This window comes from Leishmania panamensis (genome assembly GCF_000755165.1).
Source record: "Leishmania panamensis strain MHOM/PA/94/PSC-1 chromosome 33 sequence".
In the NCBI taxonomy this organism is placed as follows: domain Eukaryota; phylum Euglenozoa; class Kinetoplastea; order Trypanosomatida; family Trypanosomatidae; genus Leishmania; species Leishmania panamensis.
Window position 1 is genome coordinate 463,626 of NC_025880.1, and position 15,058 is coordinate 478,683.

The following is a 15,058-nucleotide window of genomic DNA, read 5'->3' on the forward strand; positions in this document are numbered from 1 at the left end:
TCACCGCCGTGTGCTGGAGCCAGCTTGGGGGAGGGGGGGGTGATGTGGATTGAAATCAGCACACTGTACTACTGTCCTAGTGCAAGCCACATACACATAGCTTATTACCTCCGACTTGGCAGGGATTTTTAGTGGAGCCGGCAAAATTCTCAACGAGCTGGCCTAGCATCGCTCCCCTCTGCTTTTGCTGCCGCTTTCCTCTTGTATGTTAGCATGTGTGTCTTGTCTTGGCGCACCCTCTTCTTTCGTACTCTCCTTTTCCCTTCTTCTTCATCTCTCCCTCTGTCCCTCCCCGTCACGAGTGGGCTGTATGAAAAGGGGGAAGGAGGCTGACGTTGCCACTACGGCTGCGCTGGTATCCTATTTCGCTCCGCCAGACTACATAGACACACACGCACACACATATAGAGAGAGAGGAAAAGCGCGACAGAGACCCACCATACACCCACACACACACACACACACACATCTATATAGAGAGAGGGGACGATATTACTTCACCCACCTCAAGAAAAAACGCAAAGGTGCGCTATTTCTTCCGTGAAGCCCCGAAGAGAAGAACACACACACACACGCGCTTATTTCTCTTCCCCTGTACATGGTGACAGTGTCATAGCTCAGCAGCCATTTTTTTTTTTTTCGTCACTGCAGTCATGTCCGTCGTGCCACGTCTCAGGACGGCAGGCCTCTCGGTCAACACGCGTGAGGACGCCGCCGTCTATGCCGAAACAAAGTCCTTCCACGCGGAGGGCGCCGTGGTGACGATGGCTGCAAGCTACAATAGCACCATGTGGCTCGCGATGCAGGACGGGCGTGTAGAAGTACGCGATGTGCACACCGGCCAAGTTGTACACGTCTTTGCCGTTGCTGGCGTGCGTCAGCGGCGCAGCAAAGTGTGGTGCATGCTCTCCGTCTACAACTCCATCCATCAGGAGGCACAGCTGTGGATGGGGCTGAGTTCCGGCGCGATTGAGGTGTACACAGAAAACTACCAGCTACGCTGGCAACTCAGCAAACACCTATCTGGCGTGTACTGTCTCGCTCAGTACCGCGGCGACGTTGCCTACGCGGGCTCGAGCGACTTCACCATCACACAGTGGCGAGTCGCGGATGGGCGACTGCTGCGCGTTCTGACAGGTCACAGCAACTATGTGCGTTGTCTCTACGCTGAAGGCAATGCCCTCGTGAGCGGATCGGACGATAACACCGTTCGTGTCTGGGATACCTCTAGCGGCACATCCCTACAGCAGTACAAACACCTGCACCGCGAGAGCGGTGGTGTCTCGGCACTCTGCCGCGTGGGGACGGCAATGTGGTCGGGTGACCACAGCGGCGTGATCGCGGTGTGGCGGCTAAAGGATGGTGAGGCGCTGCTCATGTGTCACCAGGTGCAGGGGCGCGTCACCTCGCTCCGAAAGGTAGGTGCACGTGTGTACGCCGGTAGCGCTGAAGGCCGCATTTGCGTCTTCAACGCGAGCGACTGCACAGTTGTGAGTCGCCTAGATGATCACCTAGGCAGCAACATTTCTGCCATCGCCTGCGCCGTTGAGGTGAACCGATACTTTGTGTGGTCTGGCAGCGCAGACAACACGATACAGTGCTGGCACCACGATGAGCACCAGCCCATGACGGCAGAGCGCGAGGGAGCTTTGGACATGCAGTGGTACTACACGACCCAGCTGCCGTACCTGCAAGCAAACGAGGCGCTGCTGGAACAGCAGAGAGAGCTGATGGAGCTCGTGGTCCTCTCCAGCGGCTCTGACGACGCTGTGCGCAGCTTCTTGGCCAACCTAGGGGAAGGCCACGAGACGGCTGCGGCGCGGTACTGGCTCTTGAACGGCAAGGTGAAGCAGACGCAGAAGAGGTGTGACGCAATGGAGGAGGAGATACGCGCGATCGACGTTGCGGTGGAGCGGAAGGCGCAGACATTGGAGGTGCTGCGCCGACAGCTGGCTCGCTTGACGGAAGCCCTCGCCAGCTCCAGACTGCAGCCACCACTGCCAGGAGGAGCACCAGTCCCGGCTTCCATGGCTACTGAGCTCCCCGCAGCTCGTGCCAGTCTGTCGCCGCCCTTGGTCACCATTCCGCCGCCGTCAGACACATCGGCCCTGCCCTCATCGCCACCTTCAGGGATTGCTGCGCCGCCACGACCCACTACGCTTGCCTCTGCTCTCCCCTCTGTTCTTCCACCACCCCCGCTGCAGGTGATGGTACCTGCCGCCTCGCTGCCGCTGCCGTCCATGGCGCCCGTGCCTGAGCGCAGCTCCTCACCACCGCGAATAGTGACGGGGACACAGGTCACCCTCAGTCGCAGTTACGAGCCGGTGCTCAGCTCCCTACCGCCTCCGCCGTTCACCGCAGGGTCAAGGCCAACGATGGAGGCGCTGCTGCGAATGGATGGTAGTGGGACAGCTGTGCCACCACCGCCAGCAGCGGTGGTGCCCCTGCCCCCCGTGGCAGCTGCGCCGCTCCCTCCATCTACCGGCGGCGTGGAACCGCTTGGCGAGCTGCCCGCGAAAGCGGCAACACTGCCGCTGACTCGCCGGATGTCATTTTAGCATTACAGCGTGCAGCGGGAAGGAACACTAGCGCACACAGAGTGAAGGAGAGCCTCAGACGGATGCGGGATGCAGTGGCTTACTTGTGCGCGGGTACGCAGGTGGACCGAGTTGGTCCTTCTCTCCCTCTTTCTATCCCCAGGTAGTTTGTTGTTGTACACCCCTAGAGAGTGAATGAGTGGTGTTGCTGCGTAGAAAGGGGAGGAAAGCAGTGGAACTCGTGTGCTCCACGTCTTGCGCCACTTTTGCACTTCTCTCCTCCATCTTCCCTCCTCCCTCGCTTCCTGCACGCAGAACTGTCTTGCTAGGCTCTCTCTTTCTCTCTCTCTGCAAAGGCGTAGCGAAGGTAGAGTCGCGGATGCAGCGTAACGCAACCGAGGGTGTTGTATGTGCCTCTCTGTTGGGCAGATGAAGGGGGGGGCGCATGGTGCAACTCCACGCCCGTCCGTGGGTGATACGCGCACACGCACGTGAACGACCCCCCCCCCCCACGCCATGAAGGCATCCGTCTCTCTTCACAGCAACTCTCTGCCCTCTCTGCTCCCTCTCCTACTTGCGTGGTTTATTCGCTTGTTTGTCTTTTTTTCGCCGCTGATGTACGCCGACGCACGGTGTTGTTTGCGTTTTGGACGGTGGGAGAATGTATTGGGGCAACATACGGCTGCATAAGCGAGTCCGTCCCCCCCCCCCTTCCCATTGCCAGTGACTGCGACGGAGTGTCTGAAGTTCATTAACGGTGAGGTACAACGCAGCCCCCTCCCAGCTAAAACGCGACAAGAAGCGCGAGCCTGAAGAGGTACACCGTGGAGATTGCCCCCAGGCACTTCATCTGGCACTACCCATAAATACGTGCAGCTGCAGAGTACACGTATTGAGGGATCTGCTCAGTACCGACTACGCACCTTTGCATACACATACACTGCTCACCATAGACGTTGATAGACAGATCAAGTCCCTTCCCCTTCCCCACACCTTCACATCAAGGACGCTGAGACACACGTATACACAGAGAGGGATGTACACGCACACACCAACTCATCATCAGACAATGCCCTCTCCGCAGCCGCACTCGGTGGCCTCCGAGCTGCTCGTGAAGGACAGCATCCTCGTTGTTCCGGCGCCATCCCTGTCCATTGCCACAGTTGGAGATGTAGTGTGGATCGCCTTCTCGGACGGAAAGGTTGAGGTGCGCAACTCGCGCACCGGTGAGGTGGTGCGCCGCTTTGAGCCAGCCATATCTGCAGTGCCCACATCTGCCCTCACTAGCTCAGCTGCCATCGGTGTCGGCGGTTCTACTGGCATGCTCGCGCTGCTGAAGCAACACAGCAGTGAGAGTGCCGCGACCACGCACACCACCAACAGCGCCACTATTGTGTGTGCACTCCTCGCGGTACCGACGGTGGACGGCGACACGCATGTGTGGATGGGCCTATCCAACGGCTGTATTGAGGTGCACGATGGTAGCACGTTTTCTAGCAGCAGTGGTGAGACCGCCGTCAACGTGTCGAATCGCCCTTCCCCACACGGCCTCATCGCTCTACTGCGCAAACATACAGCAGCCGTGACGAGCCTCGCAGAGTTCGGCGGCTATGTCTACTCGGGCAGCGAAGACCGCCAGATTCTGCAATGGCGTGCGTGCCGCCTCATGTACGCTCGTCTCTTCAGCAGTCACTGCCCGCATGATGGGTCGGTACGCTGCTTGTACGCAGAGGGCAGCACACTTGTCTCCGGATCCGACGACTGCACGGTGAAGGTCTGGGACATCGGCGAGGGTACTATGCGGCTGACAGGGTACTTCCACTCGCAAAGCGGTGGGGTGCTGGCACTGTGCCGTGTTGGGGAGCTCATGTGGTCTGGAGACGCGTCTGGGCAGGTGGTGCGGTGGCATCTTCGCACCTGCGAAGCAGTTGGCATCCACGTCCCGCACAGTGGCCGCGTGCTGTCGCTCTGCCGCGTTGGACATCGGGTCTATTCCGGCTCCTCGGATGGCACCATGGGCATTTTCGATGCTGGTAGTGGGCAGTTGCTACAGCACATCACGGATCAGGTACTGGGTTGGGTGGTGGCTGTCGAGTGCCCTGCCAAACTGTCCCGGTTTGTCGTGTGGTCTGCCAGCGCCGACGGTGCTGTGCGGTGCTGGTACCAAGACGAGTACGCAAGTATGACAGCAGACGAGGTGCGCTTCAACGATGGTTCGTGGTACGCCTCAGGCTCCACCCCATACCGCGAGTTCCGTGCCGCTGTCGGGCAGCGCACGCAGCGGCTGAAGAAGCAGCTGGAAGCTATCGAGCATCGGGATAACCAGGCCATGGCGCTGCTGCGCCACTGCAGCACGGTTTTCGGCGGCGGTGGCGCGGGGGTAGAGACGCAGCTGCAGTCGCTGCGTGACCAACTCACTAAGGTAGAAGAACGGTGCCGCGTCGCAGAGGAGCGTGTGGCAGCAAAACGCCACACGGTAGCACAGATGGATCGCGATATTGCCTCGACACTGGCACTGCTGCAAAACGCGCGATGTGAGATAAATCTGCTCCTTCCTGGGGAGGCGGAGCGGGTGCTGGCCAGCATGCCAGCGCTGACCACAGATGACCTCGTTGCCTACACACCAACGCCAGCGTTGGCGATGCTCGACACGGCCTCTGCAGCACCGCCTATCACCACAACCACATCAGGTAGTAGCGCAACTGCTCCTCCGCCACCCTCCTCGTCACTGATTCACCCGCTACCGCTTCCCACGGTGACAGTGCCGGGATCGGCAGCAGCAACATCCGCGTCACCGCCGGCGCTGGCGGTCACAACGTCAACACTAGGCGTGGGCGGACCACTGACCTGCGCTCCACCATCCCTCCCGCCGTCTGTGACCGTGATACCGCTGCCGGGAAGCGGTGAAAACGCCGCGTCAGTGACTGGAGGCGCCCTTCCGCAGCCGCCGTCGTCCTCATTGTCTATGGCTGCTGCATCTGGGCTAGCATCGACCGACGGTACAGCTCCAGCCGACAGCACTGCAGCTGCAGTTGCTGGTGCTGGTACGGCCCCTGGAGCGGCGGCTGCCACAGCCGAAAAGCGACCTGGCGCGGCCCCCCCTCCAGATGACGGCGTTACCTGGACAAACCCGAACGTTGGGAATTACATTCAGCGCCGCTACTACGGTGCCTCGCCGAGCCTGCGCACAACCGATCTAATGAAGCAGGAGCGGCGCCGCGGGCGCCTACCGCAGGTGAAGGTAGAGGCGCTGCAGAGAGGCCCCTCTCGCCCCCGCGCGCCGCCAACGGTGCGCGAAGCGAAATCCCGCTCCGCCAGTGCCGATGCGAAGTGGGCGACAACCACCACGGCAACGACAACAAGCGTGATCAAGACGAGCTCAACAAAGGCTGCTGCGTGACCTTCTCTGCGCGTGGATGATGGAGGCATAGAGAGACGTGCATACGGGACGTTGCTACTTGCTACTGGTATTCACGTCTGACAACTCCTCTGCTCTACCTGTCGCATGCACAGAAGATGTGCGGGCCTGTGGATCGCGTAGGCGACAACCTATGTGCAGGTGGCGGTTGCCTCCGGTGGTTAATGCAACTGGGCTGTCTTTTCTCCTTTTGTTGTCCCCTACATGCGCTGCCTCTGCATGTGTGCCGTGCAACGCGCCGTAAAGAAGTAAACAGCGGCAAACCGCTCTTTCTGGACCTACAAGGCGGCGGCTGTGGCACTCTCTCTCCCTCCCTCCCTTAACTTCGCTGAGGCCGAGTGCGTTCACCTGGAGCCGACCATTTAATCTGGACGATGTCCCTTCGAAGGACATCTTGCCGCGCGCGGGGAGTGTGCGTATACGTTCCAAGGGAAACAATCGAATGCAGACGGACGCGTACACAGGCGTGATGACGAAGAATCGAATGCAATTCACCGAAACATCAACGCTCACTCTTCACTTCTCTACATCTCCGCAGATAGGCGCTCCACCCACCCACCGAAAACACTTTCCCCTCGGCACGTTTTCCCTGTGGGGATCTCTCGATTACCTACTCGCGGGCACACGAGTAGCTGCAGTGCACGAGAGGACGGAGAAAGGGTAGCGCTCTCGAGATATTGTGTGTGTGTATGTGTTTTTTTTTTTCGGCTTCTCTTCACCTTGTGCAGATACGCACGCACCTCAGGTGCGTGTTTTTTGTCTCCTGTCGCTTGAGCTAAGCGGGTGACGCTTCTCCAGTGTTGCGCGACTGAATTACTCATGAGCGCCTTCGTGCCGCCACCGCCGCCGTCTGGCGTTGTGGTACCCCCGCCGCCGCCAGTGGAGGTCTCCGGGCCGCCCGCCGCTGTACCACCGAGCTCCAGCGCAGCAGCTGGTAGTGCGACGAACGTGATAAAGCCAGGTGGTGTGATGCTTGACATGTCGACCATCCTCGGTCCGCGACAGAATGTAGCCAAGAAGTCGTTGCCGCCCTGGGCGAAGAAACTCGCAACGCCCCTCTCCGACGCCTCACCCAGCGCGGACAACTCAACGCCACCACCGGCGCCCGTCGCTGTCAAGTCTAAGTCGCCCCCGATGTCCCTCACCGCGGAGCCTGCTCTCACTGCAGGGGCACCAAACAACCCGGCGCACCGCACAAACGTGGAAGCGAGCGGTCCGTCCTTGTCTTCGCTGCCTCCCGCAGCTGCCCCGCTCCCGCAATCTGTGGTCAACGTCCCCGTAGTTGTGACGCGCAAGTCACTCCCCACCGCGTCATTGATCACCACATCCCCGCCCTCTGCATCGCTGCCATACACATCTGTCATGGCCGGGCCTGTTGCCTCGGCACCGCAGCCGGCGGCCTCAGCCCCATCACCGGCGGTACATCCTGTAGTAGAGGCTGCCACGTCGAGCGCGGCTAACACTGCAACACCGTTGCCTCTCGTCTCATCATCAGCACTGCCACCACCGCAGACTACTCCAATCGCGCTGGCGGAGGTGCCAGCACCGGCTTCCGCTACGGCCTGTGCGTCGACACTGCCGCCTCCTGCGCCAGGCGTCAATCAGACCGCCCCTGTGGCCGTCCCGACGATACCACAAGGAACGATGCAGAAAACTCTGTCAACCTCATCCCCTGCTGCGATCGCCACAACTGCTTGCATCGTGCAGGAAACGATGCGAGCGTTTCGACCTCATCCGGCACCACCCACGTGTACTGTAATTACGCCACACGCCGTCTTTCAGGAGGAAGAACAGAAAGTGGTGGTGTCGCCTCTGCCGCCAGTTCCTCCGAGAGAAGCAAAGAAGGTGCCCAGTGCGGCCGCCGGCTCTGCAGGTAACTGGCGCAACCGCTATGACCTGCAGCCCTCTCCGTCCTCTGGCGCCGCGCAGCACTACGGCAGCGAGCCACTTGCCACCAACGCCGCCACCTCGAGCACGCGGCGGCAGTGGACGTCGAACGCCGTTATCAATTCACCCAAGCCAATGAGTAACTGGCGAGAGACTTACTGGCAGCACGTCGACGTCCATCGCTACGTCGCGCGCCGCTATTTCGGTGCTCCCCCGCCGCTGGAGCAGTGAGCACGCCACTACACCTGCAACAATGCACCTCAACGACGCTTGTTTGAGGGTGAGGCGGAGTGATGCCTCCATCCCACCACTCAGAGCAGTGGCATCGTGCAGCACCGACATATAGGCGTGGAGCCTGCGCTGCACTGTTCGAGTAAAGGGAGAGACGACTAGCCACGATAGAGGTTTCGCCCCTTTCTTCTCCGCTCTTCCTCTCTCACGTGCTTTTCTTTACACATTCGGTGATGACTCCCTTTGCGTTCGCTTATCCTCGCCTCGATGGGCACCAGTTTAGATTAATAGATGACATGTGCTCAGAGAGTTGCACGTATGTGTATTTTAAGCGCAACAAGCGAAAGAGTATACAGTCGGTACTACGGATGGTCTCGTGAGGCCAAAAGGGGAAGGGAGAGATGAGGCCAGCACCTGCTACTCCCCAACCCTGTGCGCCGCTCCGGGTAGTGCACTTGAAAACGGTGTCCATCCTCTCTGACCCTTTCCTAGTAAAACATGCGAAAATGTTGTTGCAGCACCAACCCGCTTGCTCGTATTGAGATGTGTGCTAGCACAGACCATTCTTTTCTCCTACGTTTTCAACACTAACTGCACTACCTCACACGTCCCACGCACACTCGTCCTCCTCCTCTCTCCCCCATCTTGCCCACGTCTTTCTCACTGTTCTCACGGATGGCAGTCATCGATACTGTCAGCATAAGAGGAGGAACAGTCGCAAAGAAGAGCGTTCCGTCGCTGGTTACTGTTGTTCTCTCCTACACCCACCCCTCTTGCTACTACACTGCCCATTGCTCATCGATCGCTCCTCCTCTGCTCCTCCCTCACCTCGTCGCCACGGACGGATTACGAATCGTCTGAGCAGAACTGCGACCGTTCAACAGGCAAGCAGTCGCAGGTGTGCTGAAGTGCATGGTGCACCAGTTTGTCGCTTTCTTTCCCCCATCAATCCCCTCCCTCCCCATTTCTGCTCATCGGACAGCAGCTGGGTCAAGGCATCAAAGTGACTGACAGTATAGTGTGCACACGCACACGTACACTTATTCTGCACGTCATAGTTGAGAGCTACCCCTTTGAGCTCTCTGACACGCGTCACAGCACAAGAACAGCCGCAGCAGCAGTGAAGAGAGAAGAGAAACGGCTGTGTGTTTGCCTCTCTCTGTGAGTGCGATCAGCGGTGGTGCGGCAGCCATGAGAGTGACACGCTCCGCGCGTGCGGTTCACGCGTTTGTGCGGATGCCGCATCATCGAAGTGTGCCGCCAACGAGTCCGAGCGGCATCATTGTAAACCGTGATGTGCTGCTCCGCCAGTTTCGTGACTTCTACAGAACTCTTCAGCACTGTACATTGGTAGATAAGGTGCACCTCATGGCTGAGCGCCCAGGCGTGGAGTCGCTGCGGGTGGCCGATCAGATGGCCTCTCTTGGGCCCGTTCTTTTGGGCATGCCGCTCACTGGTATGGAACACCGCTCGTCGGAGTTCCTCGAAACGATGCGCTACGTTCGCGGGGCCGGCGGGCCAACGACGGTCTCGGCGTACCTGCAAGACAACGACGCGTGTCGATGCCACAGTGGCGATATTGTGTGCCTGCCACAAGGGGTAGCGGTGGGTCACGGGCCGCGCACGAACGCGGCAGCGCATCAGGTGCTGCGGGAATTGTTTGGCAGTGGGGACGCTCCCGACGGAGGCACCCACGGCGGCGACGGCCCGGCTGTCACGAGCCCAGGCCGCAGCAACAAGTTCGAGGTGGTGACGCTAGAGCAAGAGAGTGACGCGCCGCCTCTTGGGGATTATTTCGGGTTTGCCGGCAATGACATACTACTGGTGTGGAAGGATGAGCACGGTTTGTTAGCGGTGGATCAGCTGCAACAACAGCTCGCGAAGTCGGAGCTGCAGCTTCAAGTGCTGTACCTCGAGCCTGGGTGTCACTTCCTCACCTTCTATGGCATCGACTACACCCCTGACGTGCTCGTGCAGAAGGGTTTTGAGCGCTCCATGGACACCCTCGCTGCGGCTGGCTTGAACCCTATCTCTGTGCAGTGGTCGGAGATGGACAAACTCGGCATCTCGATGCGGTCGACTGTGCTGCCGCTGAAGTTTCTTCAGAGTCCGTCATCGACAGGTGGCCTCCTGCAGCGCAGTCGCAATCGTGTCAACCGATGGGCAGCCAGTCAGATTACGCAGTAAACAAAGGACACGCGCGAAAAGCGTCGAGGGTCAGAAGCGTCTCCAGCTTTGTTCGTGGTGCGCGCGTGGGCTCGCTTTCCTCTTGGCCTGCCACCTCCTGCGCTGTTGTTGATGTCCGTTCGTGCTGGCGTGGGTGTTGTTGCTGCCCTCCTCCACTGGTTCGCCGTGCCGTTGTAGTGGTTGTGGCGGACGCGCTGCAGATGGGCGTCATTGAGGGTTTTTGATGTTTGTCTCACAGAAAAAAAGAAATTGAAGCGATCCAAGTGTGAACGATGCCACGCAGACACACCAAAAGAACCCTTTTCGTTGTTGATCCCCCCTGGCCTTTCACGGGCTGTGCAATCTGACCTACCCTCCCCCCCCCCAGCGACGTCCCTCCCACGCTCTGCTGTTGAACGCGACCTGGCGTGCGCATGGGTAGCAGAGGGAACGGGAAGAGAGGTGGGTGTTCATCTTGCATTCGGCTTCTCCGCTCAATCTCCGATCATGGATTGTGCCTTCCTCTGTTCCCCCCTCCCCCTCTTCACCACTGCTGCGCACACGGCCTCTCGCCACACCTGTTTCGCGCGTGTGTCTCTCTCTCTTCCTCGCTCCTCCTCTCGCCTTCACCAGCGCTGAAGAAAAAGGTACGGAAGTGGAAGTGGCTCTGCTCTCCTTCACACAGTCTGTCTTGTGCTTCTCTTTCACCCGCCCTCTCCTACTCACGCCACTTCGCGTCATCGCCTTGCCTTGTTGTTTCTTTAACCCCCGCTTGGTACGGCTCCGGAATCATGCGCCCCCCCCCCCTCCTGCACCTCTCTCTTTTCACCGCGCATGGGGGTAAGTGTGGGGAGCCAAAAAGCACCGCCTTGCAAGGTTAGAGCGGCGCGAAGTTTGTCCACGGACTTCGAGCGAGGATCGCGCTAGGTGGATCAGCAACGATTAGCGTACCCATGAAGGAAGACGGCAAAACCTGGACAAAGACAAGATTGGGATTGTGTGCGAAGCCATCGGAGTGCAACCAGGCGGGACTCAGGCTTTCTCCCTTCACCCTCCTCCGCCACCACCACCCGCCCTTTCATTGATTCCCTTGTGCACGAAATGTAATGTTCAACGAAGTGGGAAAGTCCTGTCAATCACCAAAGCCAATCGCCACTCCCCTTCCCCTTCCAAAAATGGAAAAAAAAAGTTTCAGAAAACGACATACACCCACGCCTGCCCGCCCTTTACGATTTATCTTTCCTTTTCCCTTCCGTCTCTCTGCAGCGGTCGGTGCCATTCATCGTCTTCTTCTGCTGTTCCCCTTTTCTTCAGCGAATAACACCCTCCCCCCCCCCCACGATGACGCGAGGGCGCACGGTCGACGCATCGAGTGACGCCCTCACCCTCCCTTTTCTTTTTTCAGCTACGGGGAGCCACAGAGGAGAACATGTGAAAAGTCCGAAAATGCTCACTCTCTGCGTTCCTGGCTTGAAGAGAAAACACATGTATACCTCGGCATTGCATGCAGTGCACACTCGTCACACCCACATATAGCTATAATCTCCCCGTCGCCTTGTGCCTCATCCTGCCGCGTAGGTTCCCGTCACTTTGTCACCCATCGTAGTCTTTATTCTCGTTCACAGTGTCGTTTGCACCCTCTTAACTCCGTTCCAGTCATCGTGCCACCATGTACCTTCCCCCTCCCCTCCCCCCCCCCCCGCACACACACACACACACAAAAGAGATACTAGAGCTCTGTCTGAACAGCGTCCCGGTGATGTAACCTCCTGTCACCGCTAGGGGGACGAGGTCTGGTCCTGGCTAGAAGGTCTGCTTAAAGGAGAAATGAGATCCTCGAGCGCAGCGAAGACGCGGTAAAATTTCTCCTCTCCAAGTTGTGGTGGAATACCGAAGAAGCACATGCAACTAGTAGGAGCTGTCAGCAATCTACATCACGCTCTTTTTACCCCCTTTCACCTCTCTCTCTCTCCCCCCCCCGTTGCGTGACAACGCGGTGGCAAACTAAATTTGTGCTCTGCTTTCTTTTTCGTTTCCTCTGCTTCTTCATACGACCAATGCGCCTTTCTTTTCCTCTCCATTTGCTGGCTTCCCCTCCACACACCGGCGCTCTCGCAGGCACAGTGTACTGGGCAGAAGTGTATCCTCAGCGGTGGCGGCTTAAGGTGACTCAATGGACATCGCCCCTTCCAGCTCCTGTGCGCTGCGAAAGCGCCTGTGGGGTCTCTTCAACATCTACTCAACGGTGATGCCGAGCAGCAATGGTGTCTGCGAGCTTGCTGAGGCTCGGCGGCTCGAGGTACCTCGCTATCGCTCGTGCCTTGATGCCCTCGCGCGCCTTAGCAGCTTTCGTAACTTATTTCTTGGCAGCGAGGATGACATGGCCATACGGGCGGCCTCTACGCAGCTGCAGTCCAGGCTAATACAGGAAATGCTGTGGGAAGAAGCGGTGAGGCTAGATGTAGATTGTGCTCGGCAGCAGCGGCGCCTGGGCCCCCTTGAGGTGCAAAGAAGTACAGCCCCTTGGCTCAGTAATGACCTCGACGCCGACAGAGATGTGTTTGGTAGAGCGCTCTACAGCTCGGCGGCCTGCAGCCATGGCGGTGATTCAACGCCCAACGAAGACGCCGGTGCAGCTGACGATGTAAAGGGCAGTATTTCATGGAACGCACTGTATTCGGTCGTTGTCCTCTACCTGTACGATCAGCATTGCTTTCACCGCTCTTTTCTTGCACCTCAAGTCGACGCGCTGCGAAGCGGCCACAATGAAGCCAAGACGATGCACACAGGCGGCCTGGATGGTGCGTATGTGAAGGTGAAACAAATCCATGTGGCCGCAATGGCACCGCTGGTGCGTCGAAAGACAACCTATGCGAGTCGCGCTACCCCTGCAGGCGCGACTCAGGCAGCCGAGCAGCGACCTTGTGACGGCGCTACCACCTCTACATTCTCATTGTGGTATGTGAATCCGTCATTTTCGTCACAGGGTACTCAGTCTCAGCAGCCCACCTTGAAGAATGCGGTGGGCCAGCACGTAGAAGAGGAACATGCCGGCAGGTCACTCAAACCGGTGTGCACACCGCCGCGCCCTCCCCGGCAAAATCCGCCACAGGCCTCCCCTGTGGCGCCTTCCCTTCGCTCGCCGGTGCCAACGCAGCATCTCACGCACATCGTCGACGCTTCTGCGCGTGCCGGTTCTAGTTCACGCTATATGGTAGGTTGTACTGAGGACTCGGCCAAGCCCGTCCCACCGCCACGCTGCAAGCACACGCAGCGCGAAGCAGCCGAACTCTCGTGTAAAGAACGCCACATCGGTGTTGGGACCGATGTGGAGGTCATCAATGGCCCACAGCCGGTTTTTTATCCAGCCGTGTCAGTGTCCATGTCCTCGTCCTCGAACCCAGCGCCGCCTGGGGCCATTGCCATAGTGCTGAAGAGAACAGCGGTGGAGGATCGACGACAGTGGCTTGCCTCTCCGTCACCACGTCCACTTGAGGGTGCTGCAGAGGTATTTGGAGATGAACCCGGCGCCATAGAAGCGGCGCCGGCTGTGGTTCGCATTCGCAAACTGCGCCCCCAGTCGCCCTCCCAGCAGAACGCGATGGTGACGCACCAGACGCACAAACATCGGACCAGACATTCTGACGCAGCGGCGCTGAAGCCGGCCACTGAAAACACCAAGGCACCTGCTCAGCGACTGTACGCAACACGCCGGCCACAGGCTGCAAATCCCGCGAACCTGGCAAATGCCACACCGAAGTTGACGACCCAGAAAAGTGGCGCTGACACCGGCGCAACCGCACAAAAGATGTGCTCGTGCGTATCCTGCCCGCTCGATTCGCGGTCAGGACTCGCCGAGGCCTGGCCAGGCAGGTCCGAGTACTCGTGCGATTTGACACCCCCGTCCACCATCCCTTGTGAGGTGTGCCTCTGCGAAGTGAGGGGAGGTTCTTCCTCACTCGACATCGGACTCGAGCGCGAGCGGACCGGCGAGCAATCGGGCAGCAGCGGAGACGCTGAGGGCCGCCACACCACTGCATTTGCCGTCGGCGCGCTGAGAGGGGCAAGTGTCGAGGCAAGCAATGGCCGCGACTTAATGCGACCCGATTGGGTGCGTGGGACTTCCCCAGCAAAGCCGTCGCCCTCTCCCGACACCCCTCCTGCGCTGTTTATGGCTCCGGTGGCGCCCTCCTGCGCCTCCTCAGCTTCGACACGGGATGTGGAGGATGCAGCAAACGATCAGGAGAACCAGCTTCCTCCGACGCAGACTTCGCGGCGGCGCGGCCCCTTGCATCATATTGCGCAGACCTTCCCCCTCACAACTGGCGAGCCTTTTGCGCCCCACTCCCTCAACCAAAGGCACCAGACTGGAACAGTAGCATCGCCGGGGATGGTGATACCGGTGTGGCACGCCACAGCACCGTCGCCAACACCTAGCCCACATGAAGACGAGACAGAGGCATAGCAGTATTCCGTAGCTTACCCGGTGAGATCAACTTCTGCATCCCCACCTGCGCCCCATCATTTCACGACACAGTGGGCTTCGAAGCGGCGGCCACGTCAACCACAGCAGCTCATAGGAATGTTAGGTCTTTATTTCTCACCATCCTACACGTCGTCATTGGCCCGCGACAGAGACTCGCGCTTTTCTGCGACGGAGCAGCAGCACTGGAAGCAAATAAGGGCTCCAACACCCACCAATCTAACAGCCTCGGCACAACTCCCCTCCTCTTTTGGGTGAGGTAACGTACCGTCCTTTCACGAGCCCACATGAGATAAAGTCGGCAGTGATGGGCCAAGAAATGCACACGCCAATACG

The 15,058-nt window shown here is 59.1% G+C and overlaps 5 protein-coding genes across 5 annotated transcripts; all 5 read left to right on the forward strand.

The window, feature by feature from the left end:
- Nucleotides 1-653: 653 nt before the first annotated feature.
- On the forward strand, nt 654-2,558 carry LPMP_331290 (hypothetical protein; the record flags this gene model as incomplete). The annotated part of the gene is made up of 1 exon (XM_010703919.1): nt 654-2,558. The coding sequence occupies one exon, from the start codon at nt 654-656 to the stop codon at nt 2,556-2,558; it is 1,905 nt and encodes a 634-aa protein (XP_010702221.1).
- Nucleotides 2,559-3,606: 1,048 nt separating this feature from the next.
- On the forward strand, nt 3,607-5,937 carry LPMP_331300 (hypothetical protein; the record flags this gene model as incomplete). Its single annotated transcript, XM_010703920.1, has 1 exon — nt 3,607-5,937. The coding sequence occupies one exon, from the start codon at nt 3,607-3,609 to the stop codon at nt 5,935-5,937; it is 2,331 nt and encodes a 776-aa protein (XP_010702222.1).
- A 1,380-nt stretch (nt 5,938-7,317) lies between these two features.
- Nucleotides 7,318-8,073, forward strand: LPMP_331310 (hypothetical protein; the record flags this gene model as incomplete). The annotated part of the gene is made up of 1 exon (XM_010703921.1): nt 7,318-8,073. The coding sequence occupies one exon, from the start codon at nt 7,318-7,320 to the stop codon at nt 8,071-8,073; it is 756 nt and encodes a 251-aa protein (XP_010702223.1).
- Nucleotides 8,074-9,264: 1,191 nt separating this feature from the next.
- LPMP_331320 (mitochondrial RNA binding protein, putative) lies at nt 9,265-10,260 on the forward strand (the record flags this gene model as incomplete). The annotated part of the gene is made up of 1 exon (XM_010703922.1): nt 9,265-10,260. The coding sequence occupies one exon, from the start codon at nt 9,265-9,267 to the stop codon at nt 10,258-10,260; it is 996 nt and encodes a 331-aa protein (XP_010702224.1).
- A 2,152-nt stretch (nt 10,261-12,412) lies between these two features.
- LPMP_331330 (hypothetical protein) lies at nt 12,413-14,704 on the forward strand (the record flags this gene model as incomplete). The annotated part of the gene is made up of 1 exon (XM_010703923.1): nt 12,413-14,704. One exon carries the CDS (start codon nt 12,413-12,415, stop codon nt 14,702-14,704), a length of 2,292 nt encoding a protein of 763 aa, XP_010702225.1.
- Nucleotides 14,705-15,058: the final 354 nt, after the last annotated feature.